Below are 23,511 nucleotides of genomic sequence, written 5' to 3'. Positions count from 1 at the left end.
TAGAGGATGTCCCTCACTACCTACTATTTTGCCACCTATATCAGACCCCCAGAGAGAGATTCCTGGGACAGATCTTGACAGCTTTACAGGGCGAGACTCCTTATGTGAAAGTTTGTTGGTTACTGTCAGATTGCGACCCGTATGTTACTTATAAAACAGCTCTGTTCGCTAAGGCAGCAAAACATATTCGGGCAAATACCTTGAACGCAATCGCAGTGGACTGTGCAGAGGACTCGTTAAATTGAATTTGTTTGTACTTTGTTTTTGTATATATGTATTCTTTCGGGTTGTGATTAGGGTTGCCAGGTCGGAACCATCCAAAAACCTGAGAAAATGGGGGTGGGCCCTAGTGACATCATTAAGCGTGATACATTAAGTATCAACCACAGTTGCTTGGAGCATACCATTCAAAAAAAATTTCTCTGATTGGAAATTAAAATAGAAATCTTACCTAAAATAGGGTGTTCCCAGGTCCATCTGAAGTGACAAGGTCATTCCTTCTCACAAGCTTAGGGAGCATAGATGCAAAATGGAAATGGACTGCCTTCAAGTTATCTGAATAGGGTCTTCATGGTAAGCAGTATTCAGACAGAGGTGGTTTACTATTGCCTTCCTCTGAGTCTGAGAGGCAGTGACTGGCCCAAGGTCACCCAGGGAGCTTCATGGCTGTGTGAGGATTCGAACCCTGGTCTGCCAGGTCACAGTTCAACGCCTTTAGGGAACGTTTAATCTAGCTTACTTGCTTCTGGCAAGAAGGGTTTACGTGCCCTCAGGCCAGGCCATTGTAGGAAGAAAGGAGCTTAGTGTTGCAGAGATGTTAGATGGGAGCACAGATGGATGCCCCTGAAGGCAACAACTGTAAGCATGCTTATTAAGGAACTAAGCCCCATAGAACTCAATAGGACTTACTTCTGAGTAGATATGGTTGCAGCCATGTTAAGGACAAGGGAGGGCATTCTAGGCAAGCAGTTGGCAACTGCCTGTCAGCATTGTGCTGTTGCTAAGACTTGACTGGGGATCGTCCACAAAGTTATCCATAAGGCACTGCAACTTTATGTGTCGGCTGGCTACTGTTCTATCCGTCTCTATTTGTTATGTACACTGCCCAGAGAGCCCTTGGGCTTAGGGTGGTATATAAATTAAATTAAATAAATAAATAAATAAATATTCAAAGACATTGAACAATCACAATTATACAATTACCTCTAGTATTAAGGTAAAGATAAAAACGTGAGAGAGAAATAAAACCAATAGCGCCAGGTTACAAACAATTTTTTTTATTAACAAACACTGTCTTTTAGAGAACAAAGGCAGGTGACATCACCAATCAAACTGCTAATCATTGTTAGTCCCAACTAGAGTAGAGACCCACTGAAGCAATGGAATTTACATGGTGTCAATTAACCAAGTTCCCATCGATTCAATGGGTCTACTCCAGTTGGGACTAGCAGCTGGATTTAGACATTTATCTCTCTTACAAAAGAGAAGTGGATGACATCCAAGGGATGTTCTGAAACATTACAAACATTATAAACAGTATTACTCTTTATAAAAGAAAAACAGAAAGAATGAACAAGGTGCTTTCACTGTAGGAACTAGTGTTAAAGAACAAAAAAGGCTGAGTTTAGAATTTGTCCTTCTCCTTTGAAACACAAGCTTTAAGCAACCTTTGCTCTTCCTTCACATATTTGAAAATAGCAGCACAGTTCATGCCAAAGTTTAATTTGACAGAAAGGTCTGCTTTAACAAGGGAAGATAACATACGGTTCCTGTTGTCAGTCCATACGTTGCCCATGAGTGAAAACACTCTCTCCACGAAAGCATCGCTTACTGGGATGGCAAACACTGCACTGACAACCTTCACCAGAATTCTTGATCTGATGCTCTTTAGCAACTGCACCCATTTCTCATCCAGAGGAAGATCAGATGTTCTGACCTCAGGCACAAACTTTTTAACCAGGCAAAGTTCATCAAAAAGTCCATCAACATTGACTCCAATGCCCAGATTTGAAGCCACTTTACTAACATGGTCCACTGTTAGCTCATCTGACTCTCTGTCCAGATCAAAGGCTGTGAAGTCTTTTAATTGTGAGTTCTCAAAATCATACCATTTATCAAGGTATGCTATTGCCCGATTGTACATCTGGAGAGCATCTGTAGTGAAAGATGCACGTTGAGATTCAGGGAGGTGTTTTAGACCAGAAAGCACCTTTGCTCCAAAAAAATCTGTTGTCCACACGATTTACCAGCTTCTCCCTCAAGCTGCACATGAAGGTGTGGAGGTGTGGACTTACTGAGTGCTTTCTTTCCAAAACACAGTCTCATGAAACAGTTGCATGTAGTGATGCACAAAGTAGAGGTAACATTCTGGGACAGAAATCTTTTCAGTTGTGTCACTAGTTGCCTCATCTGCCTGGTCTCCAATAAAGTTCCATATCATCTCATTGGTCTGCTCTTCCCCAAGCTCCAGGAAATAGGATTTTATAGCAGGCCACAATTGGAGTAGCCGCTCAACAACTGGGAAAAGAGAAAGCCACCGTGTGTTTCCATGTCTAATTAGTGCATGGTACTGCATGCCTAGCTCATCAAAGCACTCCCTGAGTTTCTCATTTTTAAGGGTGCTCCTGGAGAACTCTGTGTATACCTTATGAACCAGATACGCAACATCATACTTCTTGTTAAAGCAGCCATGCCTGGCAGCATTGTGTAGAACATGGTGTTGCAATGAGTTAAAAATTAAAATATTGTGTTGAAATGAAATCAAACAATGCTAAGTGAAACATATGCTTGCCTCCCTTATGAAAAGTATGGGAGTTTTCCGCTTATCGGCTTCTTTAACAATTAAAAATGTTGTTCCCAGCTTATTGAACCAAAGGTCAAGGATAGAGGAAGTTTGGAAGGAGAACAGAGAAGTGGACCAGAATAGACAGATGCTGAGAAATTAAACAATGATGTATTCTTGATTAGCTATGCATTTCTAATGTTATGTATGTGACGCATCTATAGCCTATAAATATGATGACTGTCCGCAATTCGGGAGAGCCACTCCCTTTGCAAAGGTTCAAATAAAGGCAAGTATTTGCAGTACTCTGGTCTCGTCTCTATTCCTTATTGGTGTCTCAAGGAATATAGAGTTCCTATCAGTCTGGCCTCCATTCAGGCCTGGCTCCATTTGTAACAATGGCAAAAACAGTTTGCCTTCACAATGGAACTTTTCTGTTTCTTTAGGAACTGGAATACAGAGTTCCTTACACCGTAATTGACAGCAGCATTGTCTGCTGTGTAAGCCACTATATTTTCAGCAGATAATCCCAGATCAGTCACAGTCTTCAGAAGGCTATTGCTGATGGCAACAGCAGTCTCTGATGGTAACTCATAGAAGTCCAGCAGTTTCTCTTGGACTCCAAGGTCAGCATCAAAGTAACGCACAGCCACAGGAAACATTTTACGGTTGCCTTTGTTAGAGGCATCCGTGGCAATTGAAAAAGGAACTTTCTTAGTGGAACGTCCACCCAGTGCCCGCACCACATTTTCTATTGATTTTGATCCAAGCACGTTTTCAACAATGCACTCTGCCTTGGTTCTTCCACGGTGCAGTTTTTTAACAAGAGCAGAGTCATCGATCATTGCAGAAATCAGTTTCATTCCACAATCCGTGCTCATGTAATTGTGCTGGTGCATAACTGCATGATACACGTTGCTAACCTCTATAGCAGCAACACGGAGCAATTCTGGTGTACTTTTCTTTGCAAAGAAGGATGTCATGGCAGCACTCTGCTTCACCATTCTTGAAGCTCTAATGTGTGCAGCATTTTGCTTGTGTCTCCGAATGGCCTTGACACCATCGTATTTCACAGTGAAAGTAGAATTACAGTACTTACATCTGGCAAGAGACTCATCTACTTTTACGATCCAATCTTTGAAATTATCATTCTGCAACCATTCAGTCTGAAATGATGCTGCATATTTCTTCTTCGGCTTCTCTCCTTCTGGCTGCATTGAAACAACAGGTGTGCAGCACAACAGCACCTGTACAGGAAGAAGAGAGGGGTCACAAGAAAAATGCCTTAATCCACAGCCAAGCAATACCTTTGTTAAGACCAACCAAAATGTCACAAACTAGGAAGCAAACTTTCAAGTTCTCCAGAATGCTTTACCAAGCTGTATGGCAAAGCTGGCTTGCTGTTGTTGCCACAGTGTCTACATCTGGTCGCAGTCTGGATGGAGTGTAGGAAGAGGAGATTTTATTTCGTTACTTTATTTATTAGGTTTATATCCAGCCCTTTCTCCCAATAGGAGCCCAGGATGGAGATAGCAGACTCGCAGCACAATCCTAAACTCAGAAGTAAGTCCTGCTGAATTCAATGGGGCTTACTCCTAAACAAGTGGAGTTAGGCTTGCATCCTTAGGCTGCCCTCTCACTTACTTGCCAAAAAGCCCCATTCAAGTCAATGAGACTTACTTCTGACCAGACAAACAGAGGATTACACAGTTACTTTTGATTACTTTGCAAATCTCACTGCATTTAATGTAACATAGTAAATGTGTTTAGGATTGAAACTGGGTAGTTGGATCAATTGGATGCTATGTGGTTTTTAGGTTGTGTTATTAAATGTAGTAAGAATATGCTGAAGCCAGCATGCATAGGATCAGGCTACCTGGTGAGAGTTCCATCATCATAGCAATAATAATTTTAAAAACTCACCACAGTGCTCTTGACTGTGCTTCACAAGTCAATCAAATGATCCTCCAAACTTCTTCACAGACTATCCTTCGCTGCAGAGACAGGAATGAGTAATGGTTAAGAAGATTCTCTACAATTTCTTGGCTACCCTGTTGTGGGCAGCTATAAACTCACTTTGAAAGACAACCCAAATCTAGTGAGTAATAACTGACAGAGAGAAAACACCCATGGTTTGGTCTGTCTTCACAGGCAGCAGCTTGGGAACAACAACTGCAGCCACACTTCCAAATATGTGAATTCTCTTTTACCACTATTGGGCAAGAAACAAACTGCCATGCAACCGACAAGGCGCATCATCAATGGGTTTTAGGGGGTTGAGCTGAGCGCATGGAACCACTGCTGTTGCTTCTATGGATGTAAGGGAGTGAGGTTAAAGGTACATGAAATGCAAACAGAAAATGAAAAACAAAAGACAGTGATGCTTTCCTAAATGCAATACCATATCAACCACAACAAGATTTCAGAGCAGAGGTATCATGTGCTGATAGGATCTCACTCATGTCAGATATCATGCTGCAGCATTCTGCATTAACTGACAGGTAGCCAGGATGTTTTTAGTTTTGGTTTTCAGTTATGAATCCTGACTGGTTGTGGGATGCTGAGTTGTCTGCCTTATTCATAGGCATCTTGTGGTTGGTATGGTATTGCATTGAAATCTGCATTGCTTGCTGATTTGCTACCAGGCCAAGTTCAAAGTGTGCTTTCCATGTTATGGGTGCCACAGCAGTACTACAGCGTAACATTTATTCCCCAAATTCAACCAGAGCAACACAGACCAAAGGGCCAGCATAACCCTTCAACGTGTGTTAACTCCTAAGTCCCTGGATGGAAAAAACAGGTCTGCGAGGCCCTCACTGAGGGGGAGGAGGCCTCCCCCCAACCCACTATGAAAGGGGAGGTGGGCTGGGGAGATTGGGGGCACAGAAGGGGCGGGGGGGAGCCAACCTCCTTAAGTGCTTCTTCCTCTTCTGCTGAGGTGCTGTTTGGGTTTTTTTGCCTCAGAATTGATCCTGCTGGATGCAAATCTGAGTGGAGAACAGCAGGCCAGGAAGAAGATGGCCAAGGGCCCGATGACAACCCTGCAGGCCCCCTCAGTTCCCTTGGGATTCCACAAGCCCCTCCCTCCCTCTGGGCGGCCAGTTTCTGCCTGGGAACGGCCTTTCCCTGGGGTGGGGGGGCATCTTGCAGGCCCCCCTTTGATGGGCCCGAGAGGTCCCTGGACTGCCAAGGGGAAAGGCACTTTGTGCATGCCCAGAGGCCCCCCCCAGGCCAGGCGGCTGCGGGCTCCGCTCCAGGACCCCCACCTACGGCTGTGTGGGTGGCGGGGCTGCTGCTGCAGCTGTGGCTGTGTGCTCGGCAGCGGGCGGGGGCTGCTGCTGGGGGGGGTCCCTGAAGGGGCGGCGGCTGGGCGGTGGCTGGAGAAAGGTGCCCATGCGGCAGATGTGGGCGAGGAGGGTGGCCTCGCTCAGGTGCAGGAGTGACGGCGGCGGCGGCTCTCGCCCCAGGCCAGGCGGCTGTGGGCTCCGCTCCAGGACCCCCACCTGCAGCTGTGTGGGCGGCGGGGCTGCAGCTGTGGCTGTGTGCTCACTCGGCAGCGGGCAGGGGCTGCTGCTGGGGGGGGGTCCCTGCAGGGGCGGCGGCTGGACGAAGGCGCCCACGCAGCAGCCGCAGGCCAGGGGGGTGGCCTCGCTCAGGCGCAGAACGACGGTGGCGGCGACTCAAGTATTGAGGCACCTGCTGGCAGCCGCTTCCTCCTCCTGTGTCTGCAGTCCCTGGCTGACTGAGAAAGGGCGGGAGGGCGGGCGGCCAGAGCCTTCGACGTATGGGTGTGTGAATGACGCATGCGTGGCTGAGGGGGCCACTAGAAAGCCGGAGATCCACGTGTTTGACGTGAGTATGGCGGGAGACCGGAGACGGCCCCCTTTTGCCGAAGACTCCGGCTGAAAACCAGAGATCTGGCAACCCTAGTTGTGATGGCTTTTAGTCAAATACAATAAGATGATGATGATATACTTTCTCTTGTACAAATCAACATGAAAAGGAGGGGTCTGAGTATGAGATGATCTCATGTGTTATGTATTTGTTGCTAACACTCTAAGAAAACTAGTTCTTTTTTCTAACACTGTCTTTGAACAATGGGATTGTTCTGCTGGGCATGAGAGAAATCAGACAAGAAATTAGAACATTTAATTCAGGGTCTGCACATTCTTCCAAAAGTGCCAGAAATGGTCCTTGCTTCTTGTCTTCATTTCACAGTACTCAGGAAGACACAAGAAGTCAGAATGCAGGAGGTAAATGTAAATGGACTGCCTTCAAGTCGATTCTGACTTATGGCAACCCTATGAATAGGGTTTTCATGAGGCTGAGAGGCAGTGACTGGCCCAAGGCCACCCAGTGCGCTTCATGGCTATGTGGGGATTCGAACCCTGGTCTCCCAGGTCGTAGTCTAACACCTTAACCACTACACCACACTGGCTGTCAAGCAGGGGGTATGGGGTGGGAAATGTAATCCAGAATAGTCCAGGGCTTTGTCACCCTTTCAACTAAGTAGGGGTCAGCTAGAGCATTCCTAACAAGCAATAACCCCTCCCAGTTTACTTCAAACGTTATCCCAATTTGAACTCTGAAGGGCTTTTTTGAAAGCGACAACATTTGGATTACAATTACAATTGTTAAATTGAATCTCTGGCCAATATTTTACCAGAGGCCATTGCCACGTGCACAAAAAAATAAGTCATCATTAGAATAGAAATCAAACTGAGTCCTTCAGTGCCCTTCTTCCCCAGATGCTCAGGCCATCTCATATCCTGCACACAGGCGGAAAAGCCATCTCCAGCTATCTCTACCTGTTGTTGTACCTGCTTTCAGGCTTCTTAACTATTCTACTTATCCTTATGTGACCGTGTGACATTTCTATAGCGGGGGCTGAATTCAGCCTTATTAGAGGTCCTATCAAACAAGCTACTTTGGGGTTCTAGGTTCCCCCCAACATTATTCATACGTGAAGCATCAGAATGTAACAGTAAAGCATCTGTTCTGCGTGCAAAACTTGCCAGGTACTGCCAGTCAGTGCCGACCGTACTGAGCTAGATGGACCAGTGGTCTGACTCTGTACAAAGCAGGTTCTTACAAATTGCTGAAAAGAGGCTCAAGGCCACACTCTGGACTGGTGGTGAGTGAAGCTTTGTTTCGAGGCTGCTGTGCAACAGCTAATGCACCGCTTAAGGGGTCAGCAGGGGGCCTGCCAGTCAAAGCTCCCCTACCTGTGCGGAATGATTTTGTTGCTCATACAAAGAAGATTCTCAGTTGCAAATACCGCCAAGCTATAAATCACTTTGGAAGCTGGTCTGTACTTCTTTTGCTCGCCTCTGCTAGTCTTGCTTCTGTCCTGGTAACTGTTGTTTTCCTGGATGATCTTGAGCTTCAGCTGCACAATGAATTCCTGCAAAAGAGCAAAGACAAGACTGTAAATGACTCTTTACCCATGTATTTTATCTTATGTTCATACTTTATGTTGGTTTACAGTCATTTTTTTAAAAAAATTATGTAGCAAAACTGAAAATGTTATTATGGAGAAGGGTTGCTGCCTACCCCGTCCCTTGAAAGGCTACCCTTCTATTTGCAGGGTAATGTTATGCTTGTAAGGGCTTTGCAGAGGGCTCTGTCTTCACTGATGTAGCTATTGTCTGGCTTCATAGTCAGAGGTGGTGTGCTTTCGAATAACAGTCGCTGGAAACCACAGGAGGGGAGAGTGCTCTTGCGCTCAGGTCCTGCTTGTGGGCTCCCCATTGGGGCATCTGGTTGGCCACTGTGAGAACAGGATGGTGGACTAGATGGGCCATTGGCCTGATCCAGCAGTCTCTTCTTATGTTCTTATGTGCCCAAGTGTCATGGATAGCATATATTCTGGGCTAGTGGTTAGTGCAAGGGACCGTTGATACTTGTTAAACGCCGTGCTGGGCAACAACTCAAGTCTGTGCCTTTTAATCACTTTACGCTGCTAGTGTGTGTGTATTTAGTTTAGAGAAAAGGCAAGTAAAAGGGGACATGGAAGAAGTGTGTAAAATTGTGCATGATGCAGAGAAAGTGGATAGGGAGACTTTTCTTTCTCCCTCATAACGCTAGAAGTCAGGGAAGCTGAATGTTGGAAGATCCAGGGCAGAAAAAAAGATTTATAATTCTGATAACAGTGGTGACTGGTGGCTCCATGTCAGTGAGGCAGTGGAATCCACTCCGGGTTTTAGTCCTTGAAAGTTCAGACAAAACCTCGGAGTGGATTCCACTGCCCCACTGACATGGAGCCACCAGTCGCCACTATCTGATAATAAAAATGGCGACTCTCGTATTTCTGCCCCGAGCCATGTGACTAACGCACATGTTTCCATGTGCCCAGTCTGTGATCCATCCCCAAGCTTTCAGCCTCCTCCTCTTCCTTTTCCCTTTGGATGCAGAAACCAAACGCAAGTCCCAGGGATGTGATCGAGGCCAACTTCTATGGAGCCAAAGTGGCCTCCAGCTATGACTTCAATGTCCTGGACCTACACTTCCACTTCCGCTTTCAGGAGAAGCACCGTGAGGAGGACGGGGTCCATTGGAATTCCACGGCACACCGGTTCATTACCAAATGGCTGCTGACGTACATGGCTGATGCCTGGGGAGTTCAGCTCGAGGAGAGGAGGCCCCAAATAGGTGAGAGTCACATGGGTGTTGAATGGAACATAGGACCCTGCTTTCTACTCAGTCAGACCTTTCGTCTGTGAAGCTCAGTACTGCCTGCACTCACTGGTAGTGGCTGTCCAGGGTTCCAGAGAGGGAGTCTTCCCTAGCCTTGCCCTTCAAAGGCAGACCAGGAGGTACAGGATGTTTGGAAGGCTCTGCAGGAGAATTTTGTTTGTGACTCTGTGTTTGCAGCCAGACAAAGACTAGAAACTTGAGTCATTTGAGATGAGAGCTGCGTACAAAATAGATTAGTGGGATGTAGTATGCTTGTTTGACAGCGCAATCCTACCTAATGTAGTGTGATCAGAAGTAAACCCCACTATGAAGAAGATGCCAGCATGGTTAACGAGCAAAATCAAGGAAGCTCTTAGAGGCAAAAAGTCTTCCTTCAGAAAATGGAAGTCTTGTCCAAATGAAGAAAATAAAAAAGAACACAAACTCTGGCAAAAGAAATGCAAGAAGACAATAAGGGATGCTAAAAAAGAATTTGAGGAGCACATTGCTAAGAACATAAAAACCAACAACAAAAAATTCTATCAATACATTCAAAGCAGGAGACCATCTAGGGAGACAATTGGACCCTTGGATGATAAGGGAGTCAAAGGTGTACTAAAGAACGATAAGGAGATTGCAGAGAAGCTAAATGAATTCTTTGCATCTGTCTTCACAGTGGAAGATATAGGGCAGATCCCTGAACCTGAACTACCATTTGCAGGAAGGGATTCTGAGGAACTGAGACAAATAGTGGTAACGAGAGAGGAAGTTCTAGGCTTAATGGACAATATAAAAACTGACAAATCACCGGGCCCGGATGGCATCCACCCGAGAGTTCTCAAAGAATGGAGAATTTTCTTCATTCGGACAAGATTTCCATTTTCTGAAGGAAGACTTTTTGCCTCTAAGAGCTTCCTTGACTTTGCTCGTTAACCATGCTGGCATCTTCTTGGCCCTGGCGGTACCTTTTCTGATCTGCGGTATGCACTCCAGTTGAGCTTCTAATATAGTGTTTTTAAACAACTTCCAAGCATTTTCGAGTGATGTGACCCTCTGGACTTTGTTTTTCAGCTTTCTTTTTACCAATCCCCTCATTTTTGTGAAGTTTCCTCTTTTGAAGTCAAATGTGACCGTGTTGGATTTTCTTGGCAATTGGCCAGTTACATGTATGTTTAATTTAATAGCACTGTGGTCACTGCTCCCAATCGGTTCAACAACATTTACATCTCGCACCAGGTCCCGGTCCCCACTGAGGATTAAGTCCAGGGTTGCCGTCCCTCTGGTCGGTTCCATGACCGACTGATCTAGGGAATAGTCATTTAGAATATCTAGAAACTTTGCTTCTTTGTCATGACTGGAACACATATGCAGCCAGTCTATGTCCGGGTAGTTGAAGTCACCCATTACTACCACATTTCCTAGTTTGGATGCTTCCTCAATTTCATATCTCATCTCAAGGTCTCCCTGAGCATTTTGATCAGGGGGATGATAGATCGTTCCCAGTATTAAGTCCCTCCTGGGGCACAGTATCACCACCCACAATGATTCTGTGGAGGAGTCTGCCTCTTTTGAGGTTTCGAGCTTGCTGGATTCAATGCCTTCTTTCACGTATAGAGCGACTCCGCCACCAATACATCCTTCCCTGTCCTTCCGATATAGTTTATATCCAGGGATAACCGTATCCCACTGGTTTTCTCCATTCCACCGGGTCTCGGTTATGCTCACTATATCAATGCTCTTCTCTAAGACCAAGCACTCCAGTTCTCCCATCTTGGTTCTCATGTCTGTCTGTCTGTCTCTCTCTCTCTGTTAATCTTTGTCCAGTGAAAATGGGTGATAAAGTCAAAACATCTCTCCTGGGATACAAACTGTGGATTGATCTCTAACTTCTGGATGTGTTAAGGGGCAGAATCAGAGTCTGAATCTTCTGAAAGAGAACTGAAGTCTCTAATAAATTTGTTCTAGAGAAAAGGTGATGTGAACAACAGCGAGTACTTTTTCCTTTGGTGGGTGGATTTGGCAGTTCCCCGAAGAAATGCAAATGTTCTGCCAGTGACTTATAAGAGGGAGGATGTGGAGGACCCCACCAGGAAGTCCTCATTTGTGCAGCTTGAGATAACGAATATAAAGAGGGAGAGGGCAAAAAGAAGATGGTTGGCCAGCAGTGGCCCATTGGCTATATATCGGCAGGCCACCTAGATCCCGCTGGGTGCTGAGATTCTTGCAAAGAATGCTTGACTTGTTGATGCTTGGTCTGATCCTCTGAGGCTCTGCTTCTGCTCTGAAGCAAAAGTGCAGACTCTGGATCGCGTAAAACCTCCGGTCGGTTAGTTGTGTTGCTGCTCTCTCTTTAAGACGTCCTCAGTATGCGTTGCGTGCTTTCTGAGTCAAAAACAGATTGGGGATTTGAATACATTTTTTCTTTCGGTTTTTCTTTAAGTAGACCACGCACGGCTGAAGCCACTGCCCCACCCTCATTTTTCCGTAATTAACAACATCTCTCTCATCTCCCTTCACAGGAATAGAGTGGAATGGACACGCAGCAAATTGGCAAGCTTCCCCACCACCACCGTTGCGGCCGTTGCAGCTACAGTGGCCCTCATCACGCCAGTCCAGTCCCCACCCTCCACCTGCCCCTTGCTTCCTCCCTCACCATAGTCGTTCCAGAACTCCATTCTATTTCCATTACAATGGTACCTTCTGTAACAGGCCCGTGGGTGAACACGAACAGATGCCCCCACCCTTCCTTAGTCAGCTCAATCGTGCCAATGACCCTTATTTTCAACAGAATGCTACTTATAGTAATGGCCCCATTGGTGGATTTGAGTGTGAGGAGGGTGCCCTGTCCAACTATGGCCATCTCATTCATCAGCCTCTTGACCATCAGAATGAACACCATGGTAACGGGCCCTTGGGTAGACTGGAATACAATGGCCAGGGGCTCCCACCCCACCCTGGCCAATTCAATCCCGACCATCAGGATGGTCTCTATGATAATAGACCCGTGTGTGGACTGGAATATAATGACCAGGGGCCCCCACCCCTCCCTGGCCAATTCAATCCTGACCATCATGATGGTCTCTATGATAATAGACCCATGTGTGGACCGGAATATAATGGCCAGGGCCCCCCACCTCACCCTGGCCAATTCAATCCCGACCATCAGGATGGTCTCTATGATAATAGGCCCGTGTGTGGACTGGAATATAATGGCCAGGGGGCCCCACCCCACCCTGGCCAATTCAATCCCAACCATCAGGATGGTCTCTATGATAATAGACCCATGTGTGAACCAGAATATAATGACCAGGGGCCCCCACCCCACCCTGGCCAATTCATTCCTGACCATCATGATGGTCTCTATGATAATAGACCCATGTGTGGACCTGAATATAATGGCCAGGGGCCCCCACCCCACCCTGGCCAATTCAATCCTGACCATCATGATGGTCTCTATGATAATAGACCCATGTGTGGACCGGAATATAATGGCCAGGGGCCCCCACCCCACCCTGGCCAATTCAATCCTGACCTTCCACCTCTTGATCATCGCAACAGCCCTTACAATGACAGGCCCATGGATGGAGCTTGGAACACGCTACCCCATCATCCTCAAGGTATGTTCCATCTTTCTCTGCAAGCCACAGTGATAGAAGATGCGGTTCACACTTTGCATGGCCCAGGCTGTTGGGAAGAAATGTATTGCATGGAGGGCTTTTGAGAAGTGGGAAGTGACTGGGCAGTACTGCAGAAAGCACGGGGATGTGCAAACTGGGGGCAGGGGTGGGGAAGGCATTTGGGCTTGCTGGGAATGGTGAGAAGGGAAGGGGAGCAATGTGGTATCCAGAGCATAAAGACATCCCATAATTAGGCTTCCCTTGGGGGCATCTGGTTGGCCACTGGGAGAATGGGGTTCTAGGTGAGATGGACCTTTGGCCTGATTGAGATGGCTCTTATAAGGGCTGTGAGCTTTGGGGTTATGTAGGACTGAAGGGGAAGCCAATGTCAAAGGTGAGCATAGGACCCTGCCTGTGCACCAAGTCAAACCACTGGTCTGGCTGGCTCAGCCATGTCGCTAGGCCTGTGGGAGAAATCTGATCCTCTTTGCATTTGAATGAGAAATTACCTCATTGGCACTTTCTGAACCAATACTTGAAGCACAATTATCCTTCGAAATTTGTACTTCTCCAGACTTGGTGATGAAATTCTTCAACCAAATACTGTGTATAAAAATGTGTACTTTAGGGGAAATAAAATTGTGCATATTGATGAAAATAATTCATATTATGTTAGGACAATGTGTGTATTAGGAGAAATATGCACTACAATGCTGGTGAATTTTCATGAGATTTCTTTTTTTTTATTGCAAACTGGTGCAGAAATGTAAAGAACTGAACTTAACATCAGAAAATGAAATTGACAGATATATCCAGTCAGCATTGACTGGCAGCAGCTGTTCAGGGGGGGTTGCTATTTGTCCCACTACGGAAGCTGAAACAGCCAGAAGCAAAGTAGGAATCAGGTTGTCAGGCCCAGGATGTGACTCAGGAACCAGACCAACGGCTGTAGTTAATTCATGTTTTATTAGGGTAATGTCCAACAAAGACTGCGCTTTCTCATGAAGCAATACAGGGATACAGGTCCTGCGGCATTGGGAGAAAGTTGACAGAGCAAGGGACTTCTTCCCGCCTGTTCTTTAAGAAGGGGCCAAATGGGCGCGCAATCTTTCGCTCCTCCTTAACTGCCCCTCAGGTACTGCCCGCCTTCCCCCCCTTCTCTCCTGTCTTTTCAGCTGTCTGCGTGTGCGCGGTGAGGGGGGAAGCATCACCCCCTCCTCTTCTGAAGTTTCCGATTCCAGGATGGGGGATAGGGGAGGGGCTGATGGTAAACTGCCTCCCCGCTTTTCGGCTGTGAGCAGCCCTCCCTCTTCCCCCCCTTGCTCTGAGCCTGAAAGAGGGGGAGGCGTGAGAATGTCCAGGGAGGGCTCAGGCTCCCCGTCGCTAAGCGACCTTATCACTGGCAGTTCCTCTGTTTCGTCTTCGCTCCAAAGGGGGGAAGCTCCTCCCCCTTCCCTCTGCCATCCATCCGAATACTCTTCTCCCAACTCTCCGGGATCCAGCTCCCCGGGATTGGGACCCCAGCTCTGCCTTCCGACACAGGTGGACCACGGTCCTGTAAACTTTATTCCAACATAATGTAAGCATGTTTGTAAACTGTCTGTGACGCCTGAGTAAAATGACTTTTGAGATTCCATATAGTTAGATTTGTGTCACAAATGAATAAGTAATTTATTACGGTGCGTAGCCAAGCAAAAATTGCACAATAGTAATAACCATTAAAAGAATGTAAAATTTAACAATTAAAATAGTTAAGCTGAAGATGCTGCCGTAATTGAGTTCATAAAGGAGTCGGTATTACGTTAGTTAAGCGCTTTCTGCAGCATATGGTAGCCGCACAGAAGCTTGCCACCTTGGCAGTCACTTGGGGGATGGAATCCGATAGAAGAAATTAGGACAGAGCGTAAATCGCGATAGAAAGTACAGTGGAGTAGAATGTGGTCCATTGTCTCGATTGCCCCTTCTCCACAGGGAGAAAGTTGCTCCTTTAACTGGAATTTTTTTAAACTTTCCATCCAGATAGACCAATGGTAGAATATTAAGTTTGGCTTGAGTGAAAGCTTTTCTGAACTTTGGTATTATCAGCGTGGATAAATAGCGGGCAGCGCTGAATGGTCTTAAATTATAACTAAGAGAAGTATACGGTGTGGCTTGCGCCATATGCTTTTGAAAGTCAGTGTCCCTGATACGCTGGAGTAATAGATCTTTGGCTTTGGAGTGCTCTAAAGTTGAGATCGACGTGATGGAGAAGCCTAAACTAAGCAATTTCTCTTTCAAGGCCCGTTTCCAAGTAGACAAAAAGGAATCAGTCAGTATGAGAGGTCAGGCCAACTGGTGCAAAGAACATTTTTAACCAAAATGTTACCTTGCTCATCCACATACGTGTTTCTATCTGCAGGACTCCAGCTTCTAGACGAAGAATAGAGTTTGGAACACAGCTTGGGACACTGAGAAGGGAGCGTAGGAATCCTGTTTGAATCGACTCCAAAGGGGCATAGGTGGAATAAATGCAGACTTGCGAACCATACAGCAATTGAGCGATGACTTTAGCTACAAAGATGTGAATTGCTGAAGGCACATGTTGGCCACCTTTAGAGTAGAAAAAGGAAATCAGGACTCTCGAGCTTTTTTGAGCGTTTAAAACAGTTCTCTTTAGTTGATGGTGCCACATGCCCAACGAGTGAAACATTAGCCCGAGATATTTAAATGAGGACACCTGTTCTGTTTGATGACCGTTGATCTGCCAACGATGGATGAGAACACCATCTGTGTCACGTTCTTCTAGTGCTTACAAACTACTCAGGCCCATGCACAAAGCTTAAAATCAATGATAAAATGCATCCCATTAAAATAACAGTACGTTAAGACAGAGAAAGGTCCAGTAGTTAAAGGCATTGGATAAGAAATTACCTGCTTGGTAAAGCAAAGGTCAGTGCCTGATTTTTAAAAGCTTACTTTCTTGCAACACACCTCAAGAGAGTAGGCCAGCTGAGCCTCCCAAGGGCAAAGAATTCCAGAATTTGGGTGCAACCACTGAAAAAGCCCTTTCTCTCATCCCCCTCAACTGAGTCTCAGCCCTACATCCAGAAGGGCCTCTCCATCTGGTCATAGGGGATGGGCAACTTGGTATGGGAGAAAGGGCCCAAGCTGTTTAGGGCTTTAAAGATAATCGCCAGCACTTCTGAGTTGTACCTAGATAGAGACGGCTAACCAGTTCAGCTGTTCTTTTGTGGAAAAGGGATACATAAATATTCTAAATGAATCAGACAGATGTCTCCATGCAGGTGCATTGCTTGGGCTGCTCATACATGGCTAACCATGGTTACATGGCTAACCGTGGTTACATGGTTAACCGTGGTTAATCCCTCTGGATTTTTCTGAAACTTTGGCCCCTTTCTGTGCCCTCTCCTCTGATCTCTCTCTGTCTTTCCTACAGAAATCCCTCGCAACAGCTCCTTTATCCCTGTTCGGGGTGGGCAGCCTAGAAGAGCCAGGGTAAGGCAACGCAATAGGCACATCAGGCATCGCCGGCACTCTCACATGCAGTGCGAAGGTGCCCACCCCTACGCCTGGCAGCAGAACGGTGGCGGCAGAACCCGGCAGCATTTTCACAGGGCTTCCTGCTAAAGTTGCAGACACCCACCCAGTCTACCAGAGAGGTCCCTCCCACTCCTAGCAGTGGCTCCCTCAGCCTTGAACTTTCTTCTCTTGCACACAGCAGCCAAACGTGCCGGGCCTGTTTTTTGTTCTTTGGACTGTGGTTGTCGAGGGCTGAAATGACTACTACGAGAGCTTTTTGGTATGAATGTATATTTAAAATGTATTTTTAAAGTCTCAAGGTAGAAATTACAAACAGCCCTTATCCCTTAAGCTTGCTGGGCTCTGTGGCAGTAATGAAGTTTACCACTTTTCCTTGAACTCATTATAGAGGAGAAACAGCGTATGTTTTTAAAGACAACATTTCTGTCTCTGAATGTAAAGAATAAAGGTGTGTGTGTTTTAATTTTTGAGGCTTTTTATCTTGTAGAGATTTGCTTCTCCTCGAAACTAAGCTGTTCCCATTTTACAGATATAGAACGGAGAGAAAGAGCTTTAACAAGCCCACACCAGAGTTGGGCCACACTCTCAAATATCTAAAGTGCTGGTGTGCAGCCTTTTGGAGGTTCAGGGTCTCCTGTGAAAGCGAAGAGAGGGTGGCGGCGAGTAGGCCCCAAAGCAAAGAGTGGGTGGGACACATACACTCCGCTGTTCACACAAGCACCCAACCAGAGCTTGGAAAGGTTATTTTTTGAACTACAACTCCCATCAGCCCAATCCAGTGGCCATGCTGGCTGGGGCTGATGGGAGTTATAGTTTAAAAAAGTAACTTTTCCTAGCTCTGCACCCAACCCTATCGCTCCATTCATTAATTCATCACCTATCCAGACTTTCTCTCTTGAGGCGTGTGGGAGCCACACTGAAGGAAGCAGGGGGCCATGTGCGTCTAAGGGCTTCTGGCTTGCCAGAGTGTAATCTAAAGCCTTTTCTGCACACAGTAGTTTGAGCCTGCAACTTCCTGACGCATCTCAAGGAAGACCAGTCCTATTATAATAAATATGTTGCTTTACAGACAGAGAATGGCCAGGAGAGGTGATACATACCACACAAACACTCACTCCTCCTGGAGAGCTGCTAGAACAGACAATCCTGCATAAGACAGAAAAACCGTCTGACTTCTTCCATAAGGCTGTGTTTTAAGTGTGCTTGGCTGTATGCCTATCGAGTGGGTTTTGGGAGTATCCCGAGTCATTCATTCATTGGCGATCACTCATGGCCGAGTAAGGTTGTCTTCCAAGATAAGGTCTTTAGCGGTGGGTCCATAAGTGACTGTGGAGGCCAATTCTGGATCCATACAGCCTCCCACAGTGAGGACATAGGTTTCCAGATCGAAGGTGGTCACGATGAGGATTTGCTTGACGTGCCTTCCGCTTAGCTCATTTGTCCCTTTCGCCCTGTACTCATGCTTCTTCAAAGTCCATAGCACCTTTGATAATGGCCGACCTCCAATTGGGACACTCATGGGCCAAGGCTTGCCAGTTCTCGATGCTTATGTTACTTTTTTTTAGATTAGCTTTGAGAACATCTTTAAACCTCTTTTGCTGCCAACCGATATTCTGTTTTCCGTCCTTAAGTTGGGAGTAAAGTAGCTGCTTTGGAAGATGGCGATCAGGCATACGAACAACATGGCTGGTCCAGCGAAGTTGATGTTGGAGGATCATTGTTTCAACACTGGTGGTCTTTGCTTCTTCCAATACGCTAACATTAGTCCGCCTATCTTCCCAAGTAATTTGGAGAATTTTCCAGAGGCAGCGTTGTTGGACTCTTTCAAGAGGTTGGGAGTGGCGTTTATAGATGGTCCATGTTTCACAGGCGTACAGTAAGGTTGGTAGTACAATGGCTTTGTAAATAAGCATTTTGGCCTCCCTGCAAATATCCCAATCCTCAAGCACTCTACGCTTCATTTGGGAGAATGCGGCACTCGCAGAGCTCAGAGAAGACGTCGCGGATCAGCCTTTATGGTGTGCATTTTTAACAGAGCTGAGCCTGGCCACCACTTTGTACCCCACCAAAATTTCACCATCATAGAATCACAGGAAGCTACTGTTGAGTTAAAATGAATAAGGGTTGAAATAAAATTGATTTCGGTTTATTTGCCCCTAACCTGACCCCCATCCCAGGAAGCTTTGCAGGAAGAACTGTGGTTCAGATTGCAAGCTGGATTCACCTTTTCGTATGCTCATTGAGCTTTAACAAGATATGTGCCAAAGGATGAAAACCTTTGTCCCCGCAAGAATGCGCTCTGCCTTTGTTTTAGTATTCTCTTCCTGATTGTTTTGAGCTCTCTGGCTCCAGCCTCTGTCTCAAGGCTGTAGCAGTCTGCGAAAACTGATTTACAAAGGGGCAACATGCCATCGGCAAATCCACTCATCCCCCCTTGTCCTTCCCCCCCTTTCTTGACCTTTATGCCACCGTGTAATTTCTTTATGTTGTATGAGGTTCATCCCCCTGACCTGTAGTCCCTCCTTGAGGGTATATAATCTGAACCCCCTTGAATAAACGGGGTTCCCAATTTCTGAAAGGCATCTTGAGGGACAGGTTTGGGTCCCCTTTGTCAAAGGTTCTTTGTTGTCGTTATTTCCTGGGTCTCTGGCAGTGGGTTCATGTGACTCAGCTCCGCACTCTTCCCGGGGTGAACGTGAGGCGAGTAAGGTCAAGAGGACAGCTCAGAATTTTAGTTTTGACCTAACACTACTGAGTCTCAGATCCTTGGTCCATCTTGCTCAGAGTTTACACCAACTGACAGCGACTCTCCAGAGTCTCAGCCAGGGAGTGTCTCCCAACCCTACAGGAAGATGCTGCCAGAGACTGAACCTGAGGCTAATCAGGTGAGGGATCTTTGCCCTACTCGGAGCTGTTACTGGATTCCAACTCCCTTCAGCCCCAGATAGACTAGCCAATGGTCAGGGATGATGGGAGCTGTAGTCCTGGAATGTCTGGCGGGCCACAGGTCCCCTGCCCCTGGGCAAAATGGAGCTTCCAGCTTCAGAGGCAGTCTACCTCTTGCATACTAGAAGTCGGGGCTAAAGCATGTGTGTGTGTGTCGCTCTTGCTTTTGTACCTCTCTTGCACGCTTTTGGGAAGCCCTTGGCTGATCCCTGTTGGAAACAGGGCACAGAGGCTCATCTTGGCCTGACCCACAGCAGGGCTCCTTTAAAGAGTTGAGCCACCTGTGGCCGTGGTAGGCATCACTCCTCCGCTAAAAGCCTAATCCCAGGCTATGGACCGCCTGGGAACCATATGTAAACTGCCTTGCGTTTCTATCATGAAAAGAAAGGTGGGGTATAAATGTAATAAAAAATAAATAAAAGCTAGAATTAACGTTGCCGGCAGGGGGCGCTCGACTGGGGTGTGGCCTGGGAGCGGTTTGCTCTTTGCATGTGTTTGGGCGTTGCAGCCTGCAGTAGCACTTGTAGGTAGGACCTGCAAACACCGGTAGGTTACCTGCGAGAGAGGGAGGCGGTTCTTTGCAAGGAAAAAAGGGTGGCCAGGGCAGGCAGGCGGGCAGGGAAAGCGGTCTGCATGACTTTCCTTAAAACTCCGAGATTGTTCTTCGAATGAATGAGCCCCAAAGGAAAGGCAGGGCGAGGCACAAACTGCTTTGCAATCTCCATTTTCGGCGCTGTGCATGTAAAATGGCGGTGTACCAGTCGGTGCTTCTCCTGCCAAGACTTACAACGCCTTGCGTCGACTTACTTCGGTGAAGAAGGGTGGTGCCAATATAAAACGGGTTTCAATCAGACTTGCCCTCCTCACTCTCCGGATCTACCCAGATCGGCTGGTTGTGGTGGCGACTCTGTACTGAGAAGAACGCATTCTGTGCATGCTCAAGATGGCCTATCTGTTTTCTCAATGTGGAATGGAAGTAGTAGAATCAGGCAAACAACCGCTGTGCCCTCCCCTTTTTCCATTATTTAGGTTTCAGCAAATTCCTTTACATCCTTAACTCTCAAGGGCTAGAAACTTGGATTTCTTACTCTCTCTTTTTTAAGGAAGGCTCAGATTTCTCCTTTCGCCATGCTCATCAGAAATCCTGCGTGGCCCCCAACATTTGTGCCCACTTTTCATTATTTCTAAGATATGTGCTTCACCCTTTGCTGCAAGGCCTATTCAGTGCTAACTCTAAAATGCGGTGCTCAGAGCAGTCTGGGTTTTTTTAAGATGTTTCAGAGTGGTTTTAGTGTTTTGTTTGCTGCCCTGGGCTCCTTCTGGGAGGAAGAGTTGGCTATACATTTGATAAATAAACAGTGGCAAAGCAGCAGAGGCAACCCACAGCTAAAAAAGACCACGGGAGGGATTTGAAATCACCTTGAGGCTTGTGAGAGCCTTGGTTGGTGCAAAGATGCTGCCAGCCAGGTGAACATTCGCAGCGCCTGGTTGCCGCATCTAGCCAGAGGCAGGCCCGCCCTTAGCATGTGCGGGGCCTGGGGCAAAAACCTATTCCCCCCCCCATTCTTTCAATGTAACAGAGACAGCTATGAACAGCTTACAAAACAGTATCATTTCAAGACCATTCCTGGTCTTGTGTGCGTGCGCGCGCGTGCGTGTGCGTGTGCGCGCGTGCGCGCGTGTGCGTGCGTGCGTGCGTGCGTGTGCGCAATTTGAGATGAATGGGTGCCTGATTATATGAATGTATGTCTGAGTGAGTGTGTATGTTTATATGCTGTATATATGGCTGTATATATAGCTGTTTTTATACGTTTAATTGTTGTATATTTTAGTTGTATTATGTGCTTCGGAGAGAGTTTTATCCATCAGGCGGGGAGACTTGAGGGGGCCCCAATTGCCGTAGTGACGGGCAAAGGAAGGTATGGCGCTGTGAGAAGGACGTGCCAGGTAAGGGGAACGCGGACCAGACATGTTGTGGCTGTGCCTTGTTCCGGTCCTTCCCACACCCGCAAGGTCGTTGGTAGTCCTATCAGCCAACTCTCAGATCTCCAGTTGCTGTTATTAAATGCCAGATCGGTATATAATAAAACCTCCCTCGTCCACGATTTGATTGTGGATGAGGCAGCCGATCTGGCATGTATAACCGAGACCTGGGTGGGTGAGCAGGGAGGAGTTGGTCTCTCTCAGCTCTGCCCACCGGGGTACTTGGTTCAGCATCATGGTAGATCTGAGGGTCGGGGAGGTGGGGTTGCTGTCGTCTGTAAGAGTTCCATCTCACTCACCAAGCACCATGTTCATTCAGTTACTGGCCTGGAGTGTTTGCACCTTGTGTTGGGCCAGAGGGACAGGCTGGGAATCCTTTTGGTGTACCGCCCACCTTGCTGCCCAATGGCTTCCCTAACTGAGCTGGCGGAAGTGGTCTCGATATATTGTTGAGGTCCCCCAGACTAATAGTACTGGGGGATTTCAACATTCATGCCGAGACCACTTTGTCTGGCGTGGCTCAGGACTTCATGGCTTCCATGACAGCCATGGGGCTGTCTCAATATGTTAGTGGTCCAACACATGTATCGGGGCACACTCTAGACCTTGTTTTTGCTACTGAGCATGGGGAAAGTGATCTGGATGTGGGGAGTTTTACAACACTCCCTTTGTCATGGACAGACCACTGCTTGCTGAAGTTTAGACTTTCAGTAACCTCTTCCCTCTGCAAGGGTGGGGGACTTATTAAAATGGTCCGCCCCCGGAGACTAATGGATCCTGAAGGTTTTCAAAGGGCTCTGGGGGATTTTCCGGCTAATAGGACTGGCGCTCCTGCTGAAGCCCTGGTCGCTCTGTGGAATACGGAGATGACCCGGGCTGTAAACACGATCGCTCCTGCACGCCCTCTCCTGTGTAGAGCTCATACAGCTCCATGGTATACTCCGGAGCTGAGAGCGATGAAGCAAGATAGGAGGAGGCTTGAGCGGAAATGGAGACGAACTCCCAACGGATACAATTATGCGCTGGTTAGTGCTTCGACTAAGCTCTTTGTAGGAGCAGTGAAGGCAGCTAAAAAACATCATTTTGCTGCCACTATTAAATCATCTCTTTGCCGCCCAGCGGAGCTCTTTCGAGTTGTCCGGGGGCTTCTCCATTCAAACCCTCCGGACACGGTGGAATCATCGGAGGCCCGCTGTAATCAGTTTGCCGATCACTTCCAGAATAAGATCTCATGTATCCGCCGGGACCTAGACTCTCAAGTTATAGCAGTAGATCCTAGTGAGATGTCCGGAGCACAGTCTTGTCCTGTTTTGTTGGATGAGCTTCAGTTGGTTCAACTCGAGGACGTGGACAAGGTGCTTGGACAGGTACGTGCAACCACTTCGGTACTGGATCCTTGCCCCTCCTGGCTGATAAAAACTAGTAGGAATGGAACAGGTAGCTGGGCCAAGGAAGTGATAAATGCCTCTTTACGAGAGGGAGTGGTCCCGGGCTGTCTGAAAGAGGCAGTGGTGAGACCACTCCTGAAAAAGCCTTCCTTGGACCCAGACAATTTTAACAGCTACAGGCCAGTGGCGAATGTTCTATTCCTGGGCAAGGTCTTGGAATGGGTGGTTGCTGGCCAGCTCCAGGCGCTATTGGATGAAACTGATTATCTAGATCCATTTCAATCGGGTTTTAGGCCCGGTTTTGGCACTGAGACAGCCTTGGTCGCCCTGTACGATGACCTATGTCGGGAAAGAGACAGAGGGAGTGTAACTCTGTTGATTCTCCTTGATCTCTCAGCGGCTTTTGATACCATCGACCATGGTATCCTTCTGGAGAGGCTCGCGGAGTTGGGAGTTGGAGGTACTGCTTGGCAGTGGTTCCGCTCCTACTTGGCGGGTCGTCTCCAGAAGGTAGTGCTTGGGGAACATTGCTCGACACCGCGGGCTCTCCAATATGGGGTCCCGCAGGGGTCAGTTTTGT

General features: G+C 47.2%; 1 protein-coding gene across 13 annotated transcripts in view; it reads left to right on the top strand.

The window, feature by feature from the left end:
• Window positions 1-17,060, top strand: part of LOC133363901 (uncharacterized) — an 82,650-nt gene extending 65,590 nt beyond the window's left edge. For all 13 annotated transcript variants that reach the window (XM_061583603.1, XM_061583602.1, XM_061583596.1 and 10 more), the window contains 3 exons: window positions 9,196-9,433; window positions 11,977-13,074; window positions 16,511-17,060. In XM_061583603.1, coding sequence (XP_061439587.1) covers window positions 9,196-9,433; window positions 11,977-13,074; window positions 16,511-16,701 — 1,527 coding nt within the window. In that variant the 3' untranslated portion in view covers window positions 16,702-17,060. The remainder of the gene's footprint in view (window positions 1-9,195; window positions 9,434-11,976; window positions 13,075-16,510) is intronic.
• Window positions 17,061-23,511: the final 6,451 nt, after the last annotated feature.

The sequence above is a fragment of the Rhineura floridana genome, chromosome 9 (assembly GCF_030035675.1).
Source record: "Rhineura floridana isolate rRhiFlo1 chromosome 9, rRhiFlo1.hap2, whole genome shotgun sequence".
Lineage (NCBI taxonomy): Eukaryota > Metazoa > Chordata > Lepidosauria > Squamata > Rhineuridae > Rhineura > Rhineura floridana.
This window is presented reverse-complemented; position numbering and strand designations above follow the sequence as displayed.